The sequence below is a fragment of the Bos taurus genome, chromosome 2 (assembly GCF_002263795.3).
Source record: "Bos taurus isolate L1 Dominette 01449 registration number 42190680 breed Hereford chromosome 2, ARS-UCD2.0, whole genome shotgun sequence".
In the NCBI taxonomy this organism is placed as follows: Eukaryota; Metazoa; Chordata; class Mammalia; order Artiodactyla; family Bovidae; genus Bos; species Bos taurus.
The window spans coordinates 91,095,218-91,113,189 of record NC_037329.1 but is presented as its reverse complement, the minus strand read 5'-3'; the positions used below and the strand labels follow the sequence as shown (position 1 = coordinate 91,113,189).

The following is a 17,972-nucleotide window of genomic DNA, read 5'->3' as shown; positions in this document are numbered from 1 at the left end:
TGGTAGAACTTTATTGAAAAATAATTCACAGTATCATACAACTCACGCATTTCAAGTGTACAACTTCTGCTTTTGAACAGTAATTGAACAGAAATGTACCACTATTATCACAATTAATCTTAGAATCAAACCAAAAAACAAGTCCCTCACACATCAGCACTCATTCTCCATCTTCCCTCAACTTTCTTACCTTTAAGCAATCACCAGTCTACAATCTGTCTCTATGGGTTTGCTTCTCCTGGACATTTCATATGAGGGAAATCATGTGTTCCTTTGTGTCTGGCTTCTTTCACTTAGCATAATGTTTCCAAGGTTCACCCATATGGTCGTATGTATCAGTATTCCATTCATTTTTTGTAACCAAGTAATACGGGCTCAATAAAGGACAGAAATGGTATGGACCTAACAGAAGCAGAAGATATTAAGAAGAGGTAGCAAGAATACACAGAAGAACTGTACAAAAAAGATCTTCATGATCCAGATAAACACGATGGTGTGGTAACTCACACTCACCTAGAGCCAGACATCCTGGAATATGAAGTCAAGTGGGCCTTAGAAAGCATCACTACGAACAAAGCTAGTGGAGGTGATGGAATTCCAGTTGAGCTATTTCAAATCCTAAAAGATGATGCTGTGAAAGTGCTGCATTCAATATGCCAGCAAATTTGGAAAACTCAGCAGTGGCCACAGGACTGGAAAAGGTCAGTTTTCATTCCAATCCCAAAGAAAGGCAATGCCAAAGAATGCTCAAACTACTACACAATTGCACTCATCTCACACGCTAGTAAAGTAATGCTCAAAATTCTCCAAGCCAGGCTTCAGTAATACATGAACTGTGAACTTCCAGACGTTCAAGCTGGTTTTACAAAAGGCAGAGGAACAAGAGATCAAATTGCCAACATCCACTGGATCATCAAAAAAGCAAGGGAGTTCCAGAAAAATATCTATTTCTGCTTTATTGACTATGCCAAAGCCTTTGACTCTATGGATCACAACAAACTGTGGAAAATTCTGAAGGAGATGGGAATACCAGACCACCTGACCTGCCTCTTCTGAAACCTGTATGCAGGTCAGGAAGCAACAGTTAGAACCGGGCATGGAACAACAGACTGGTTCCAAATAGGGAAAGGAGTACATCAAAGCTGTATATTGTCACCCTGCTTATTTAACTTATATGCAGAGTACACCAAGAAATGCTGGGCTGGATGAAGCACAAGCTGGAATCAAGATTGCTGAGAGAAATATCAATAACCTCAGATATGCAGATGACACCACTCTTATGGCAGAAAGTGAAGAATTAAAGAGCCTCTTGATGAAAGTGAAAGAGGAGAGTGAAAAAGTTGGCTTAAAGCTCAACATTCAGAAAACGAAGATCATGGCATCTGGTTCCATCACTTCATGGCAAATAGATGGAGAAACACTGGAAATAGTAGCTGACTTTATTTTTTTGGGCTCCAAAATCACTGCAGATGGTGACTGCAGCCGTGAAATTAAAAGACGCTTACTCCTTAGAAGGAAAGTTATGACCAACCTAGACAGCATATTAAAAAGCAGAGACATTACTTTGCCAACAAAGGTCCGTCTAGTCAAGGCTAAAGTTTTTCCAGTGGTCATGTATGGATGTGCGAGTTGGACTATAAAGAAAGCTGAGCACCAAAGAATTGATGCTTTTGAACTGTGGTGTTGGAGAAGACTCTTGAAAGTCCTTTGGACTGCAAGGAGATTCAACCAGTCCATCCTAAAGGAGATCAGTCCTGGGTGTTCGTTGGAAGGACTGATGTTGAAGCAGAAACTCCAATACTTTGGCCACCTGATACGAAGAGCTGACTCATTTGAAAAGACCCTGATGCTGGGAAAGATTGAGGGCGGGAGGAGAAGGGGACGACAGGATGAGGTGGTTGGATGGCATCACCGACTCAATGGACATGGGTCTGGATAGACTCAGGGAGTTGGTGATGGATAGAGAGACCTATAGATGGAGGAGCCTGGTAGGCTGCAGTCCGTGGGGTCGCTAAAAGTCATACTCGACTGAGCGACTTGACTTTCACTTTTCACTTTCATGCATTGGAGAAGGAAATGGCAACCCACTCCAGTGTTCTTGCCTGGAGAATCCCAGGGACGGCAGAGCTTGGTGGGCTGCCGTCTATGGGGTCACACAGAGTCGGACACGACTGAAGCGTCTTAGCAGGAGAGAGACCTAGCGTGCTGCGATTCATGGGGTCACAAAGAGTCAGACATGACTGAGTAACTGAACTGAACTGAACTGAATATTCCATTGTATGGATATATACTGCATTATATTTATCCACTCATCGGTTGAAGGACAATTTGGTTGTTTCCAAATTTTGGCTACTGTGAGCCATGCTGCTATGAACATTTGTGTACAAGTTTTTTTATGAACATATGTTTTCAACTCTTTTTAGTACATAATTTGGAGAAGAAGCACTGGGTCATACAGTAACTCTATGTTTATTTAGCCTTTTGAGGAACTACTAGACTTTTTTACATTCCTATCAGCTTATACAGTGCTGACAGGATTTTACATTCCTATCGGCAATATATAATGGTTTCGATTTCTCCACATTCTTTCTAAAACCTGCTATTTGTCTTTTTAGTTTTAGCTGTTCTAGTGGGTATGAAGTAGTATCTCACTGGAATTTGTATTCATTTCCCTATAGACAAATAATGATAGATATCTTTTTCACACACCTATTGGCTATTTGCTCATCTTCCTTGGAGAACTCTCTATTTAGATCCTTTGTCCATTTTTAAATTGGACTGCTTGTCTTTTTATTGTTGAGTTTCAAGAGTTCTTCATATATTTTAGATACAAGTGTTTCATATGATTTGTATATATTTTTGCCTATTTTGTAGCTTATCTTTGAAGCACTAAAGTTTTTAACTATGATAAAGCCCAATTTATGTACTTTTTTCTACTGTTGCTTGTGCTTCTGGTGTCATATCTAACAAACCATTGCTTAATCCAACATCACATTTATGCCTATGTTTTCATCTAAGAGTTTTTAGTTTTGGCTCTTATATTGAGGTCTTTGATCCATTTTGAGTTACTTTTGTACATGGTGTGAGGTAGGTCGATATATTTCTTAAATCATATTTAAAGGCTAGAATTGGCCTTACCTTTTACTCCTATATGTCCATCATTCCCATATCATCAACCATAAGCTAAAAAAGTTTAAAGACTCAGACTCTGAAGTCAAAATGCTTCTATTAGAATCCCAGCTCTGTCTCATATGACCTTGAACAAGATACATGAACTCTCTGAGCCTTAATTCTTTGCCTGTAAATTGGAATAGTAACAATCTCCATCTCAAAGATGAGGATTAAATGCTTAAATATACAAAAGCTGAGTACAGTGTTCCCGTATTGTAAATACTCACTGCAAAGTCACTGCTTAGTATACAAAAGCTGAGTATAGTGTTCCCATATTGTAAGTACTCACTGCTAAGTCACTGCTAAATATACAAAAGCTGAGTACAGTGTTCCCATATTGTAAGTACTCACTGCTAAGTCACTGCTAAATATACAAAAGCTGAGTACAGTGTTCCCATATTGTAAGTACTCACTGCTAAGTCGCTACTTAGTAAGTACTCACTGCTAAGTCACTGCAGTCATGTCCAACTCTGTGCGACCCCATGGACTACAGCCCACCAGGCTCCTCTGCCCATGGGACCCTCCAGGCAAGAGTACTGGAGTGGGTTGCCACTGCCTTCTCTGAAGTACTTACTCAAGTTCAACTATTAATTATTGCTTTCTAAATATGACTCAGGTTTGTCCATTCTCTCCAGTTCCATAGCTTCTACCTTACTTTAGGTCACCATCATTTCTTACATGGATTATAAATCTATTTATAGATTTTCCTGTCCCTAATCTTGTCCTGTACCAAATTCATTCTCTACTCTGAACTCATAATGATCATGTCAAAATGCATATCTGATCACCTGTCAACCCCCTGCATTGTAGCAAATAGTTCTCAGGTGCTTCAAGGACAAAGTCCAAATTTCTTAACAACTGAGACATGAAGACTTTCAGCTCTGGCTAACCTAATCTCTTACTATCAACCATCCCTAGAGCCATGATTTCTTCTGCGTCCAGAAAGTGAAAGTGAAGATCTCTAGTCCTGTCTGACTCTTTGCAATCCTATGGACTATACAGTCCATGGAATTCTCTAGGCCAGAATACTGGAGTGGGTAGCCTTTCCCTTCTCCAGGGGAATCTTCCCAACCCAGGGATCGAACCCAGGTCTCCCACATTGTGGGCAGATTCTTTACCAGCTAAGCCACAAGGGAAGCCCAAAACTGGCTAAATTCTACCTATCCTTCATGGATCACTTAGACACCACTTTCTCCAGAAGTCTTTCTAGATGGCTCATTGTCAATTCAAGGATAAATGCTCCTTCTACAATACTCTGAACACTTCCTGATCAACATACTCATTATACTGTATAAAAATTAACTGTTTACTTATTATCTGAGATTTGGTGGGGGGAAAGCCCCAACATTTCATTTATCACTGCATCCACTAATGAGTACTACAATACCAGTCATATGGCAGATATTTGATAAATGTTGCGTGGATGGAGGAATGGCCTCAAAGCACACATATCTCCAAGTGGTACTTTCTCCTTTAGAGAGAGAATCCACTACACAAAGCCACAATCATGACTTGAATAATACTTTCATGTTCACAGTCTTAAAGTTTCAGTTAACTCTGAATACTACTGCCATAGCTATCATAATACACACGTGCTTGATCTCTGACTGGCTTTAACACTCAATAAAGCAAGTCAAGTAGTCAAGATGATTGGTGTGTCAAGTGTACAAAAGTCAAGCCACATGAATTTATTTTTCAAGTTACTGTATTTTCTAGTCCTCACCTTCTCCACAAAGAGGCACCTTTGTGAAGTTCATGTGAACTTCAATAGTCTTTACTAAGCAAATTCAACTAGCAGGGGAAAAAAATTTTTGGATAATTTTACCACTGTAACTGTTAATTTAAATACAACTTTTTAAAAAACCACTTCAGAAAGTTATAAACTGCTAAAATCCATCAATTAAAATTCAATAAAACTCAATCTTAACTTCTATTCTACTTGGAATAAAAATATGAATAGGAAATAAGAACTGGATTTATCTCTTAGAAATGCATCTAAATTATTTATGGATGAATTAGAGGGAGCAGAAGGTTGGCGAACTCACCTGTAAAACCAGGTAGGTCTGCAGCCTTTTGTGAGTGGAATATTTAGTATCCCAATAGTCTATTCAAATTTTTCACTTCTTACTTGGTCAATTTTGCATTTTCCATTTCTCCAAATATAAATGCAATTTGTTTAGGCTTTTAAATGTGTCAATGTATATTCATATTTTATAATTAAAATGGCTTATATATGGAAAAACGTTACTGGAAGCCAAACTGCAATCAAACTATAAATCTGTAAAATCAAGTTTGACCCACCTATCAATATTTTAAGACATGATCAGTTAGTTTGAAAAAAAAATACACCTTCACTCATACTTTCTCTTGAAAACAATCCACATATACTTGACAATCATCAGAAGCTATCAACCTAAAAAAGGAACAGGCAAAGTTTTTCTTGCTCTCTCTTTGCCAAGGGATGCCATCCAATTTCAATTCAATTTCAGTGAAGAGAAATGCTCCCTGGGTGAGCAATCAAGAGCAGTTCATAGGGTTCAATTAAGAAATCAAAGCAGTTAAAGACCTTTTCTACTAAAAGACTTCATGTGCCAGGTATCATTATCATCCTCTGTTGTCACATGAGGAAACAGACTTTGAACAGGTTACTTATCCAGGCTCTAGCTCCACAGCCAACGCTCATCTGTGTTATTCTGCCTCCAATATACCACACTGACAAAGACGAAATTCAAAATATGTAACCAGCTATATCTCCTAGAACTCATATCATTAAAGGAAAATATCATTTTTGTCAACTTAGTATTGCGGTTTTTTTTTAATGAAGGCTGTGATTCAGTATTTAATCACTGTTTCAAACATGCTTTTGAACATCTTTATCATAACCCTTTACCTATGCAATAACATAACACCAGGAAAACTACATATCCCTTGTCTGGATTTTGTGGTATCTTGTGCTCCTACCTGACTCTGGTTAATAGCTGCATGGTTGCCATGGAATGGAGACTGTCTTTCTTTATCTCGATGATGCCGACTGCTGTGTTTACTTCTCTGCAATTGCTGGCGTAATTTTGCAATCTGAAAAGGGGAAAATAAGTGCGTCAGAGTGTCTTCCACATCACATAAAACATATCCTTGCTTAATAATAACCAATAAAACTCAACCCTATTATATCTTTTGAGTTTTTAAACCATACCACAAAAATCTGATTTCCTTTTAAAAATTTATATGTATATATACACATATCTATTCTATGTATAAATGTATATTTTTCTTTCAAAGAAAAAATTATGTTCCAACACTGTTCTGCACCTTTAAGCTTCCCAAAAGTATTAAACAAATGAAGCTTTTAGCAATTATACCTTATAGCTTTCACAAACAATTCAAAAACAATGATAATTATTCTCTGATTTTCCTTACAGTAAGTCACATTTTATTCAGAATTAGATTTATCAAATACCTTACCTTCAACAGCTCCAAAAAAGTAAACAGTATTATTTAAAAATCAATTCAAGCCATGAAATGCATTTAGATACAATCTTTAAATAACAAATATAATTTTGATTAATCTCTGATTATTAATTATGATTAATATTATTATTCCTTGACTGAATTTTTCTGTTTTATGGCTACATTATATTTAAAACACAAATATGCTAATTATAGGCACAAAAAATGGTAATCATAACATAGGGCCATAATCAACTTGGTTATACTGGGTTACTAAATATCAAAAATACTTACCATTGTATATAGAAATAATAAGAGTGAATTTGTTGTATCACTACAATCTCATACATTTGATATTTAATTATATTAACAGCTATGGATTCTCATTAAAAAATAAAAAAACCACATAATCAGGTAAGTTACATGTATATTTCCCTATTCAAATCTTTCTGTTTTTCTGGTATTATTTCTCATAAACAAAACCACCACCAAAAAAAAAAGAAATAAATTAAAAAACATTGGAACTGACAAATCTCTGCAGCTCACAGGTTTCTGGGAACTAGTCAACCAAGGGATCAAACTTTCACACCCACTTCCTTGGAACCATTTTCCTGACCTCCTTAAGCTGATCTGTGCTGCCCCACGATGCTGAACGTTTGTGAGACCCTTTCTTCTTTTCAGAGTATTCTTCAGCCCATGCACTCTCTGTCTATAATGGGAAAGAGAAGAAAGAGGTTTTAATAAAATAGTAAATCATTTAACAATAGTGAATGCCATATTTGCAACAACATGGATTGACCTTGAGGGCATCATGCTAAATGAAATAAGTCAGACAAAGATAAAAAAAATACTGTATGATCTCACACATGGAATCTAAAAGAAAGAAAAAAGCCCATAGAAAAAGAGATCAGATTTGTGGTTAGCAGAGGGGGAATTGGATGAAGGTGGTCAAAATGTATAAACTTCCAGTTACAAGATAAATAAGTACTGAGGATATAACATACAACACAATGGCTATAGTTAACACTTGCTGTATGGTGTATTAGAAAGTTGCTAGGAGACTAGATCCTAGATGATCTCATCACAAGGAAAAATGATTTTTCTGGTAACTATGAAGTAATGGATGTTAACTAAGCTTACGTTTTGTTTTTTTTTTTCTTTGCTACACATATGTCACATCATTATGCTGTATGGCTTAAACTTTACAGTGTTATATGTCAGTTATATCTCAATAAACCTGAAAACATTTTTCCTTTCTAAAAAAAAAAGTATACCATATTTTCCTATTACAAAATACATGCCTATTACAGAAAAATTAGGTATTACAAAATACTTAAAATAACGCAAATTACCCATAATTCTTCAGCACCAGTTACCTAACTGCAATACTTTAGCCTATTTCTTTCATTTCTATTACTGATAAAAATTACTATTTTTATATAATTATAAGCATACCATTTACTGAGCAAATGCATACTGATAATAGGCAACATTCCTGTGATCTTATTATGTGCTATATACTGTGCTTTATGAAAGTAAATGAAAGGTCATCACTGTGCTATCTGATTTAATACATACACAAAGTTCTTCAAGGTCTGTAGATAAAGAAGTTGTGACAATGAGAGGTTAGGGAAGTTGCCTGAGGTCTCACAGCTAGGAAATGGTGAAGTCAAAGATATAAACCTAAAATTCCAGAGTTTATAATCTTAATCTCTAAATTATGTCTTTTCTTGGTTTAAATAACTGCAGAGTACAGCTTCAAAAATGTTACATTCTTAGTGGTTACACAAAATCCAGAACTTAAAAACACTGTATCGGGGGGAAAAAAGTCATTCTCGGCACATGAAAATACTGCTCAGCCTCACCCCATAATAAGAGAAATGCAAGTTAAGGTTACTAAGACTAGGCAATTTGATTACATACACTCTCCTCCATTGCTGGTGTAATGTAAAATTCGTACAGTCTTTAGTGAAGGTGACATGGCAACTGCTGTCAGAGTTACAAATGTACACACTGTTTGACACAATAACCTTTTGGTACTTTATATCACAGATCTACAAATTTATGCCTCTATGCACAACATGACATATATTATTCCCTACAGCACCATTTGTGCAAGCAAGAGATTAGAAAAATGTTAATAGAGGACTGGGCTTCCCTGGTGGCTCAGCAGTAAAGATTCTGGCTGCAATACAGGAGACGTTCAATCCCTGGGTTAGGAAGATCCTCTGAATAAGGGAAAGGCCACCGACTTCAGTATTCTTGACTGGGAAATCCCATGAACAGAGGAGCCGGGCAGGCTACAGTCCATGGGTTGAAAGAGTCGAACAAGACTTAGCAACTATTGTTGTTCAGTCACCTAGTCGTGTCCGACTCTTTGCAACCCCATGGAATGCAGCATGCCTAGCCTCCCTGTGCCTTACCACCTCCCAGAGTTTGCCCAAGTTCATGTCCATTGCAGCAGTGATGCCATTCATCCATCTCATCCTCTGACGCTCTCTTCTTCTGCTCTCAATTCTTCCCAATCAGGGATTTTAACCACCTTAGCGACTATAATCACCACCATAACCAAACAGAGGATTGGCCAAATAAATTATGGCATATCATTACAACAGAATAATATGCAGCTATAAAAATTAATAAGGAAATCTAAAATATACTTACACAAAATAATTTCCATGAGATACTGTTAAATGAAAAAGTCAAGGCTCAGTACAGTATGTACAGCAATGACCTTTATAGATAGGACTGCTAGAAAGAATATATACACATGTAGAGTATACATGGTAACAAAAGAAACTGGTATCAGTGGCTGCCTCAGGGGAAGATGTCTCTCAAATTCTGTACTATATGAAAAATGTATAGCCTATTCAAAATAATACCTCTTTACATATATGATGTAAAAAAACTTTTAACACCAGGGGAAACTTTTCTATATGGATAAAATGATGCCTTTAAGTGAAAACAAAATTGCAGAAGAATGTACAGAATATGCTATCTTGTGTTTAAGGAAAAAAAAAAAATCACCTTTAGGCAAGGATTATCAATGGACACTAAAACATTAGGTGAAAAGTTACTAAGGAACAGGATATTCACTGGTGCAGAGACATATTCTACAGTTACTTCCTAATTCAAAAAGGATAAAGTATCTCCTTTACAAATATGTCATTCATAAAACATAAAATAACAATGTTATTAAAACTGAAAGAAAGTATAAGAATGAAAATGAACTGTTCTAAATTAAAAGGAACTAAGAGAAACTAAGTAAAATGCTTGACTCTCCAAATGGATCCTGGTAAAAAAGAAAGAAATCTTGTGTAAATTTAACATAAACTGGACGTTACATGATATTATGTAATTATTCATTTTCCTAAGTGAGCTAATGGCACTGTGATTATACAAGAAGATATATGCTGAAAGATTTAGGGATAAAATGTGAAATCTGCAACACACTTTGAGAAAGTACAGCAAATACATACATAAAAGCACAAAGGTTGATAAAACAAACATGGCTATGTTTAAAACTGCTGAATCTAAGGACAGCTAACATGTCCTTCCCATTTTCTTATATGTTGAACATTCTCTTAGTAAAAAGTTAAAGAGGGGGAAAAATAAATCTTAAGTCGTATCAATCGACATTTTAAATCCATTTTGGACAATTTCATAAAGAACCATTTCTATCAAAAAGTATTAGACCAACAAAGAAAGGCAGGAAGAATGACAAGAGTTAGAAAGTCATCATTTGGAACTTCTACAGTAATTGTTGATTTAAGCAAGAATCATCAACAAATGCTAAAAACAATGGGTGAAAGTCTGTTGGGGAATGGGATATTTATAGTCTCAAATATTTCCCCACAGCCTGTGCAGGTACAGTTACAAAGGGTACCCGGTGGGTGAAACAACATTACTGACGTTGGGCACTTCTTGATGCACATGCACAAAGAACACACATCAACTACAGTATTTCTGTAAAAAATGTTATTACTGAATCGAATTGTTTAAAAAATGGATAAACCCGGGCTGAGATTCAACAAAATACCACCTTGCATCCTTAGAAAGTATCAATGTCACAAATGACAAAAGCTGAGGAACTATTCCAAATTAAAGAATTCTAAAGAAATATGACACTTAAACGTTGACTTGCGCTCCTTCACTGGATCCTAGCTTAAGGAAGAAACTGCTACAGAGAACATAATTGGGGAAACACACCAAAAAAAATGGGTCTATGTATCCACATAATAAAGAACAGAATTGCATCAATGCTCAATCTTCTGAATTTGATAATTAAATTTTTAAAGTCTGTGTTCGTATATACTTTCTGAGGTATTTGAGAAGAGTCACAATGTCTGTAAATTACAAAGAGCAAATAATAACATCAATGATAATAACAATTATATATTAAAGAACACAAAATATGCAAAAATGTTTATTGGTAAATATAGGTGAGGAGTACCCTGGTGCTCAATCTTAATTCTTGTGATTTTTTTCTATAAATTTGAGACTTTTCCAAACAAAAAGCTTTTAAAAATTAGAGAAATTACTAAAGATATTCAATATAAGTATAAAAACTCAAGGAAAAGCAAAGGAATATAGAAGGTTCTTATAGATTTAAGAACAAAGTAAAGATAAAAAGTATTAATTAGCAAAACAAATAAAAATAAGCATAAAGAGCAAAAGACAGCATTGTTAATTTCAGTGATAAGATGTTCAGGCAGGAAAAAATATTCAGCAAAAGTCGTTAATTTTACTTAACCTCCTAATTCAAAAGATAATTGCTTTCTTTGTTCAACTAAGAAGCCAAGCCTTTATTATAAGACACTCAGGAATTAATACAAAGTAAAATTGAGTTTTAATTAAGTATGTATCAATTTTGTTCAATTTTGCATTGTATACTGGAAAGCAATATGTATCTTCTAACATATCAGGTACTAGACTAGGTGTTGGAGTTAGAGAGAAAATACAGTTTTTATGCTCAAAGAGTTTTTTCTAGGAGAGAAAGGATAAATAGCCAATTTGGATATGATGTGATGACTGAGGTCCCCTAAGAAAGGCACCTAATCCAAACCTGGAAGGACAGGAAAAGTAGGCAGGCAAGATTCTATGGGATCAGAGGCAGCTGCTGTGAGCATTAGAGTGTAAACTATCCAGGCAAATGGTGGGAAAGCATTACAAACAAAATGAAAGCCAGGAACACAAGTCAAGTGGTAGCTAGAGCTAGATCACAGCAACTTGCTGAAGAGACTTACTGAACTTCCACAGAACAAGGGGCTCCCAGCGATTTATAAAACTGTACATTCTTACTGGTAAGGCAAAATATCTGAACCCACTGAATCTGAAACTGTAGAGGAAATAAAGAAGGTTGCAGAAATATTGAAGGAAATACACTCACACTACTTTAAACATCACATGTGGATGAAGCTAAAGCAAGTAGAGACCATATTCATTTTCCTTTTTTAATTTTATATTGGTGCACAGTTGATTAATAAGGTGTCAGTTTCAGGTATACAGCAAAGTGATTCAGTTATACATATATGGGTTTCTATTTTTCAAATTCTACTGTATAGGATAGGAAATGCTGCTCAATATTCTGTAATAACCTAAATGGGAAAAGAATTTTTACTCATTTTCTATACGACCATGCCCTAATCTCAGTAAAGTTACAGATTTAGAATAAATGCAGAGGGCTTCGCTCATAGCTCAATTGGTAAAGAATCTGCCTGCAATTCAGGAGACCCGGTTTCGATTCCTGGGTTGAGAAGATCTCCTGGAGAAGGAAATAGCAATCCACTCCAGTATTCTTGCCTGGAGAATCCCATGGACAGAGGAGCCTGGCTATAGTCCATGGGGTCGCAGTGAGTTGGACACAACTTAGCGACTAAACCACTAAACCACCAACCACCACAGAACTCTTTGGCTTAAAGAGTCACAGTTCCTTAAAAGACTCATTACTTTTGATGAGTACAAGACTCAACGCAGAGTACAGACTCTGCATTTTCATTTCTGCAGTTGCAACTGGAGTATAACCCTCAAGGTAATTTCGAATCCTAAGTATCTACACTAACAGTGGGGCTCAGTTTTAAGAGTATCAGAACAAAAAAACAGAAAACAAACTAATGGAATTCTGGAAGCCAATATGTAAATCTAAAAACCACTGCAAAGTGTATTTACTTGGTCCTGTAAAAGGACGCTCTCTCATAAAGTGCTGAGATCAAGCAACCATCAAGTGACGTAAATTTAAAGTCTAAATCAAGATGTACCTTAGCTGATTTTCAACAATCAGTATCAAAGATCTTTTAACTCTTTAAAATGATTTTCATTCTTCACTAGCCATAAAGCTTTAACTGTTCTGCTCATTCAATCCGTTGCAAATATTCCTGGAGTACTTATTCCATCAAGTATAGATAGGGGATGAAAATATAAAAATGGGCAAGCCAGACACAGTTCCTGCCTTCATGGGCTTGCCATCTAATGATTATGAGAAACATTAAATGATTATACAAAGATTTAATTAAGTTATAACTGTAGTTAAGTTGCTGTGACAGAAACTACACCCAACTAAGACACAGTCAACAATTGGCTTTATGATCTTGGACCTTAGTTTCCTCACTCGTAAAACTAGGAGTTAGATCAAATGATCCTTTAAGATCCCTTTAATTAAAACTTTTCATAAATCTACAAGTACAAAACTTTGCTTCCAGACTCCCTTTGTCAGGATATCTACATTTATAGACTCTATCAGCAATATAAAATAATATCCATTCCCCAAAACATGAAGATTTTTGGCACAAAAATATAAGGTTGGATGAAAAAGTAACCTTTACTGTAACAAATTTTTAAGTCCAATTTCCATAAGTTAAATTTACTGTGATGTTCTAAACTGTAAAAAAGTGAGAGAAAACATGTCCATAAATTACTGCATGTATCAGAATTCCTTTGAGAACTGTTTAAAATGCACATTCTTAAGGCTCAATCAAAACCTACTGGAGAACATTCAAGGTCAAGCCTGGGGATCTGCATTTTTGATAAGCTTCCCAGATAATGCTAATACACACTAGTTTTAAGAATTTGAGAGCAGAGTAGAATAAACAATATTATGAGAAATGGTTTCAGAGTGAAACACTTCAAGATAAGAACTGTAATAAACCTACCTGTGTAGCCTTGTCCCTCATGCAAGGAGCAGCTTGCCCATGACCATCACGAGGCCAGTGCCCTGCGAGGTACGGAGCAGCGAGTGTATCCAGGGAGGAGGTACGGCGGATGATGCTAGAGGGGCTGGAGGAAGGCGGTCTCGTTTTGTCCCCTAGATTTAAGACAGATACATTTATTTTAAAATAGCTTAGGAAGGAAACAAAGCAGAAACTAGGTAGAGTTTCTCTAACTTAAATATAAAAAGTGAGTGACAAAGAGGAATAAGCTATTGATTCACACAAACTTGGATGGCTCTCACATTAAGGGATTCCCTGGTGGCTCAGAAGATAAAGAGTCTGCCTGCAATGCGGGAGACCCAGGTTCAATCCCTGGGTCAAGAAAATCCCTTGGAGAAGGAAATAGCAACCCACTCCAGTATTCTTGCCTGGAAAATCCCATGGACAGAAGAGCCTGCCAGGCTATAGTCCACAGGGTTGCAGAGTTGATCACGACTGAAGCAACTTCATTTCATTTCCAGGTATATTAAGTAAAAACAGTCACTCTCTAATGGCTACTTATAACTTCATTTGTACATTTTTGACATGACAAAATGTTAGAAATGGAAGAAAGATTAATGGTTGCCAGGGGTCCACTAGTAGATAGGAAGAGGGAAGGTGAAGTGGCAAGAGAGAAGCAGGTGTTACAAAAGGGCAACGTGCAGGACCCTTTGGTGACAGGAGACTATTCAGCATCTTGACTGTAGTGGGGATGTACAAACATAAAAAGGAGATTAAGCAGTATAGAATTTAAAACACACACACACAAGTACAAGTAAAAACTGAAGAAATCTGAGTAAGGGCAGTGGTTTGTACAATGTCAAAATCCTATGTAATCCTACAAAAATGTTATCACTGGGGAAAATAGGCTAAACGTACAAAAGATCTCTGTATTATTTCTTACAACTACAATTAATCTCTACAAAAAAAACAGAAAATAAGACAAATGTATCAATATTATCCATGAGAGGATTTACAAGCTTACCGTGTCCTGAGAGATAAAAAGGCATAATAAGAAAGGTCACCATCCTTATCTACCCATTTTCAAAATGCTCACCTTGGGTTTAAGATTAAGTAGGTGTAATAGGTAAATATCACTTATTATTATACCACCTATACTCACTCAAAAGGAAATAAGGCAGATAAGATAAAGTTACAGGTAAAATTCCACTTTAATCAGCTCAGTCAGGCACATGTCTTACTGAGTTTTGTTATACTAAATAGACTTCAAGAAACCAAACTAACCAGCCTATAGGAGCTATACTTGAAGACATATATGCAAATATATTTTCCATTTCAAGATACAGGATATGTATTTAGATATAAGCCAAAAATAAAAACTATAAAAAAAAAAAAAAAAGAAACTAGAGGTAATGGGAAGTTAGAAGTGATACAGAAAAAATACTCTATTTCCTTTTTTTTTTTGAAGGGGGAAAGTAATAGGCTTAGCTAATTATATTACAAAAATTTAAAAATTAAAGGATTTAAAAATATGAAACTTGAATATAGGCATGAGTAGATTATATTATAGTGCTACCATTCTAGCTCTCTCTATATAACAAATACCTTGTTTTTCTTAAGGCCATATATGAAAACATTTTAAGACGCCTCTCTTCTAATCGTATCACATTATTTCTTGACAAGGGTCTTATATAGTTACAAGTATAAAAGTTCAGTTGCTGGTTATGTGACCCAAATAACAAGAGATTCAATTCCACCAAGATAATAGTTTTAGCAGCTGTGTTGTTGATAATCATAAAAGTTGCCTCACAAAAAAAAAAAAAGTTGCCTCACAAGATATGCCTCAGATACATAATTTGTTTTCAAAATGGTACAATTATTTCACTAAAACAATGCCTAAATGTTGCAAATGCTAACCATATCTCTGCAGTGTCTTCCTTTTATAAACACAAAATAAATACAGTACACATCCATAAGTTCAAGGAAGCATGTACTCATGTAACTACCTGTAACAAGTGAAAAGCAATAAATATACATGTACATGATTTTTCCTTTAACTAAAAAATGAATCTCTATTGGGAAAGTCACAAAAATATTGTTCTTGTCCACAAAAAAGGGACACCGACTATGTAAACTGGGGTATATTCATTAAAATCCAATTGTTAAAAGCTGGCCCTTTTCTTCCTTAACTACAACATTGCTTCCATCACTGTTCAGTGCACTAATCAAATAGGTCTGATTTCATCATCAAGATTTTAAATTATCCAAGCACTGACTTTTCAACTAGACTTTCTAAGACTATTAGATTTTCCATAACAAAATGGAGAATAGAAAAGTTATACATGGTCACACGTAAAAACACTAAACATTTTCTTTTGAACTCCCTTCATGTAAATATTTACTAAGGGTCTGGGAGCCAGTGCTAAGCCCTAGAAATTAAAAAGACTAAGTTACAGCCTGCCATAAAGAACACAGAGTCTACATCTAGCTTGTCATTATTCTATTTCAATCCAAGTTCCCAAAATTGACAAGATTTGGTGCCTAATTATGAGGAAGTTTAAGGGAAGGGAGGAAGACTTAAGAGTCAAAGATGACTCAAAGAATTCCCGTCTATGTGAACAAAGGCTGTATTTACATGGAAGTCCAGAGAAAGAAACTCGCTGACAGCTGACAAGACCCTTCATGATCTGGCTTCTCCAGCCTCCCTTTTTCTTGCCTGGACTGCCTGTAATCCCAACCATGCTGAAGGCCTTACAGTTCCCAACATGTGCCATGCCCTGTCTGCCTCTAAGAATTTGTCTCTACCCTACATTACCCTCATATCCCTTTCCTGGGTTTGGCTAATTTACATTTAATCTTTGAAACTTCAGATCAAAATTCAGTTCAAATGTTTCCTCTGAAAAAAAATCTTCCTTGAATAGTCATCCAAACCCAAAAAAAACGATACATCAGCATCTAGGTCAAAAGCCCTCCTGTGTACTGCCTTAGCATCGTTCACCGATACGCTCTCCTGACTGTACCAGTGCTCTAGCAGAGTGAGATTTTGGAGGGCAGGAATTTTACTTTCCCTCAACCCAATGATTTAAACAATACCTGACATATATGCAGAAAAGAGAATGATTTCTAATATTTCTATCATTTATCAACAAGAACAGGTGTGTGCAATAAATTCAGATACTTTGTTAATCCAAAGTAAATCAACAAAAACTAATACTGCATGCACAGTATCACTTTACATGTACAATCTTTTTTAAAAAGTCAAACTCATGGAAACAGATAGTAGGAAAAGTGACGGCCAGAGGTATGGGAGAAGCAGGGAAAGGCTGATGAAAGAGCATAAGTTTTCAGCTATAAATGAATGAATAAGGTCTGAGGTGGTAATATGTAACATGGTGACTACAATTGGTAACACTATATTGTACAAGTGAAATTCACTGAAAGAGTAGAACTTAATGTTTTCTCTCACATAAATGAAAAAAAGATAAATATGTGAAGTGATGGATGCTTTAATGAACCAAATGGGAGGAATCTTTCACAATGTATACATATATTACATCATTATGAGCTATGCTTTATATATCTAACAATTTCTTTGTTATTTATAAACAAAGCTGAGAAAAAGTAAATCAAAGCAACAGAAACAAAGGTTCAAACTTGACTCTGTTCTTTAAAAATCAAGTCTTAAAGCACTTACAGCAGGGTGTGGCAATGAAAACTTCAGTAAATGCCCTGGGGTCTGGAGTTCAGAACTCCCCAACTACCGGCACCAGTGCTTGGGTAGTTTCAATGGCAGTGGTACAGCATCCCAAACCATGGCTCCAGATATCACATTAGAATGTTTCTACAGACACTGGTAGAGTTAGGTATTTCTAGAATTTATCAGGTATTAGTTTAAAAGCTGTATTTTTTGTTATCCACAAAGTTAATTAACAAGCAGAAGGGATAAATTAGACATATTTATTTGTTCAGAAAGGGGAAAAATACTCTTCTTTCTTCAGGTATAAAAATGATAAAGATTAAATATAAAGAAACCAAACAGTACTAAAAAAAAAAAAAAAACCCACAAAATCCCAAAAGGCCACCACTCAGAGATAATCATTTTAATCAGTATTTATTTCCAGAAATCTGTCTACATTTACACACATGTACAATTTTATATAAATGAGGTCCCATTAGGCACACTATTATTTATTGTTGAGAAAGAAGAAG

At 35.7% G+C, this 17,972-nt stretch overlaps 1 protein-coding gene across 1 annotated transcript in view; it reads right to left on the bottom strand.

Annotated features, from left to right (window-relative positions):
- The window catches only part of FAM117B (family with sequence similarity 117 member B), a 74,006-nt gene that overhangs the window by 20,705 nt on the left and 35,329 nt on the right, over nt 1-17,972 (bottom strand). Inside the window, exons 2-4 of the mRNA XM_024981311.2 lie at nt 13,767-13,918; nt 7,235-7,327; nt 6,133-6,246 (exon numbers count right to left, since the gene is read on the bottom strand). Coding sequence (XP_024837079.1) covers nt 6,133-6,246; nt 7,235-7,327; nt 13,767-13,918 — 359 coding nt within the window. The remainder of the gene's footprint in view (nt 1-6,132; nt 6,247-7,234; nt 7,328-13,766; nt 13,919-17,972) is intronic.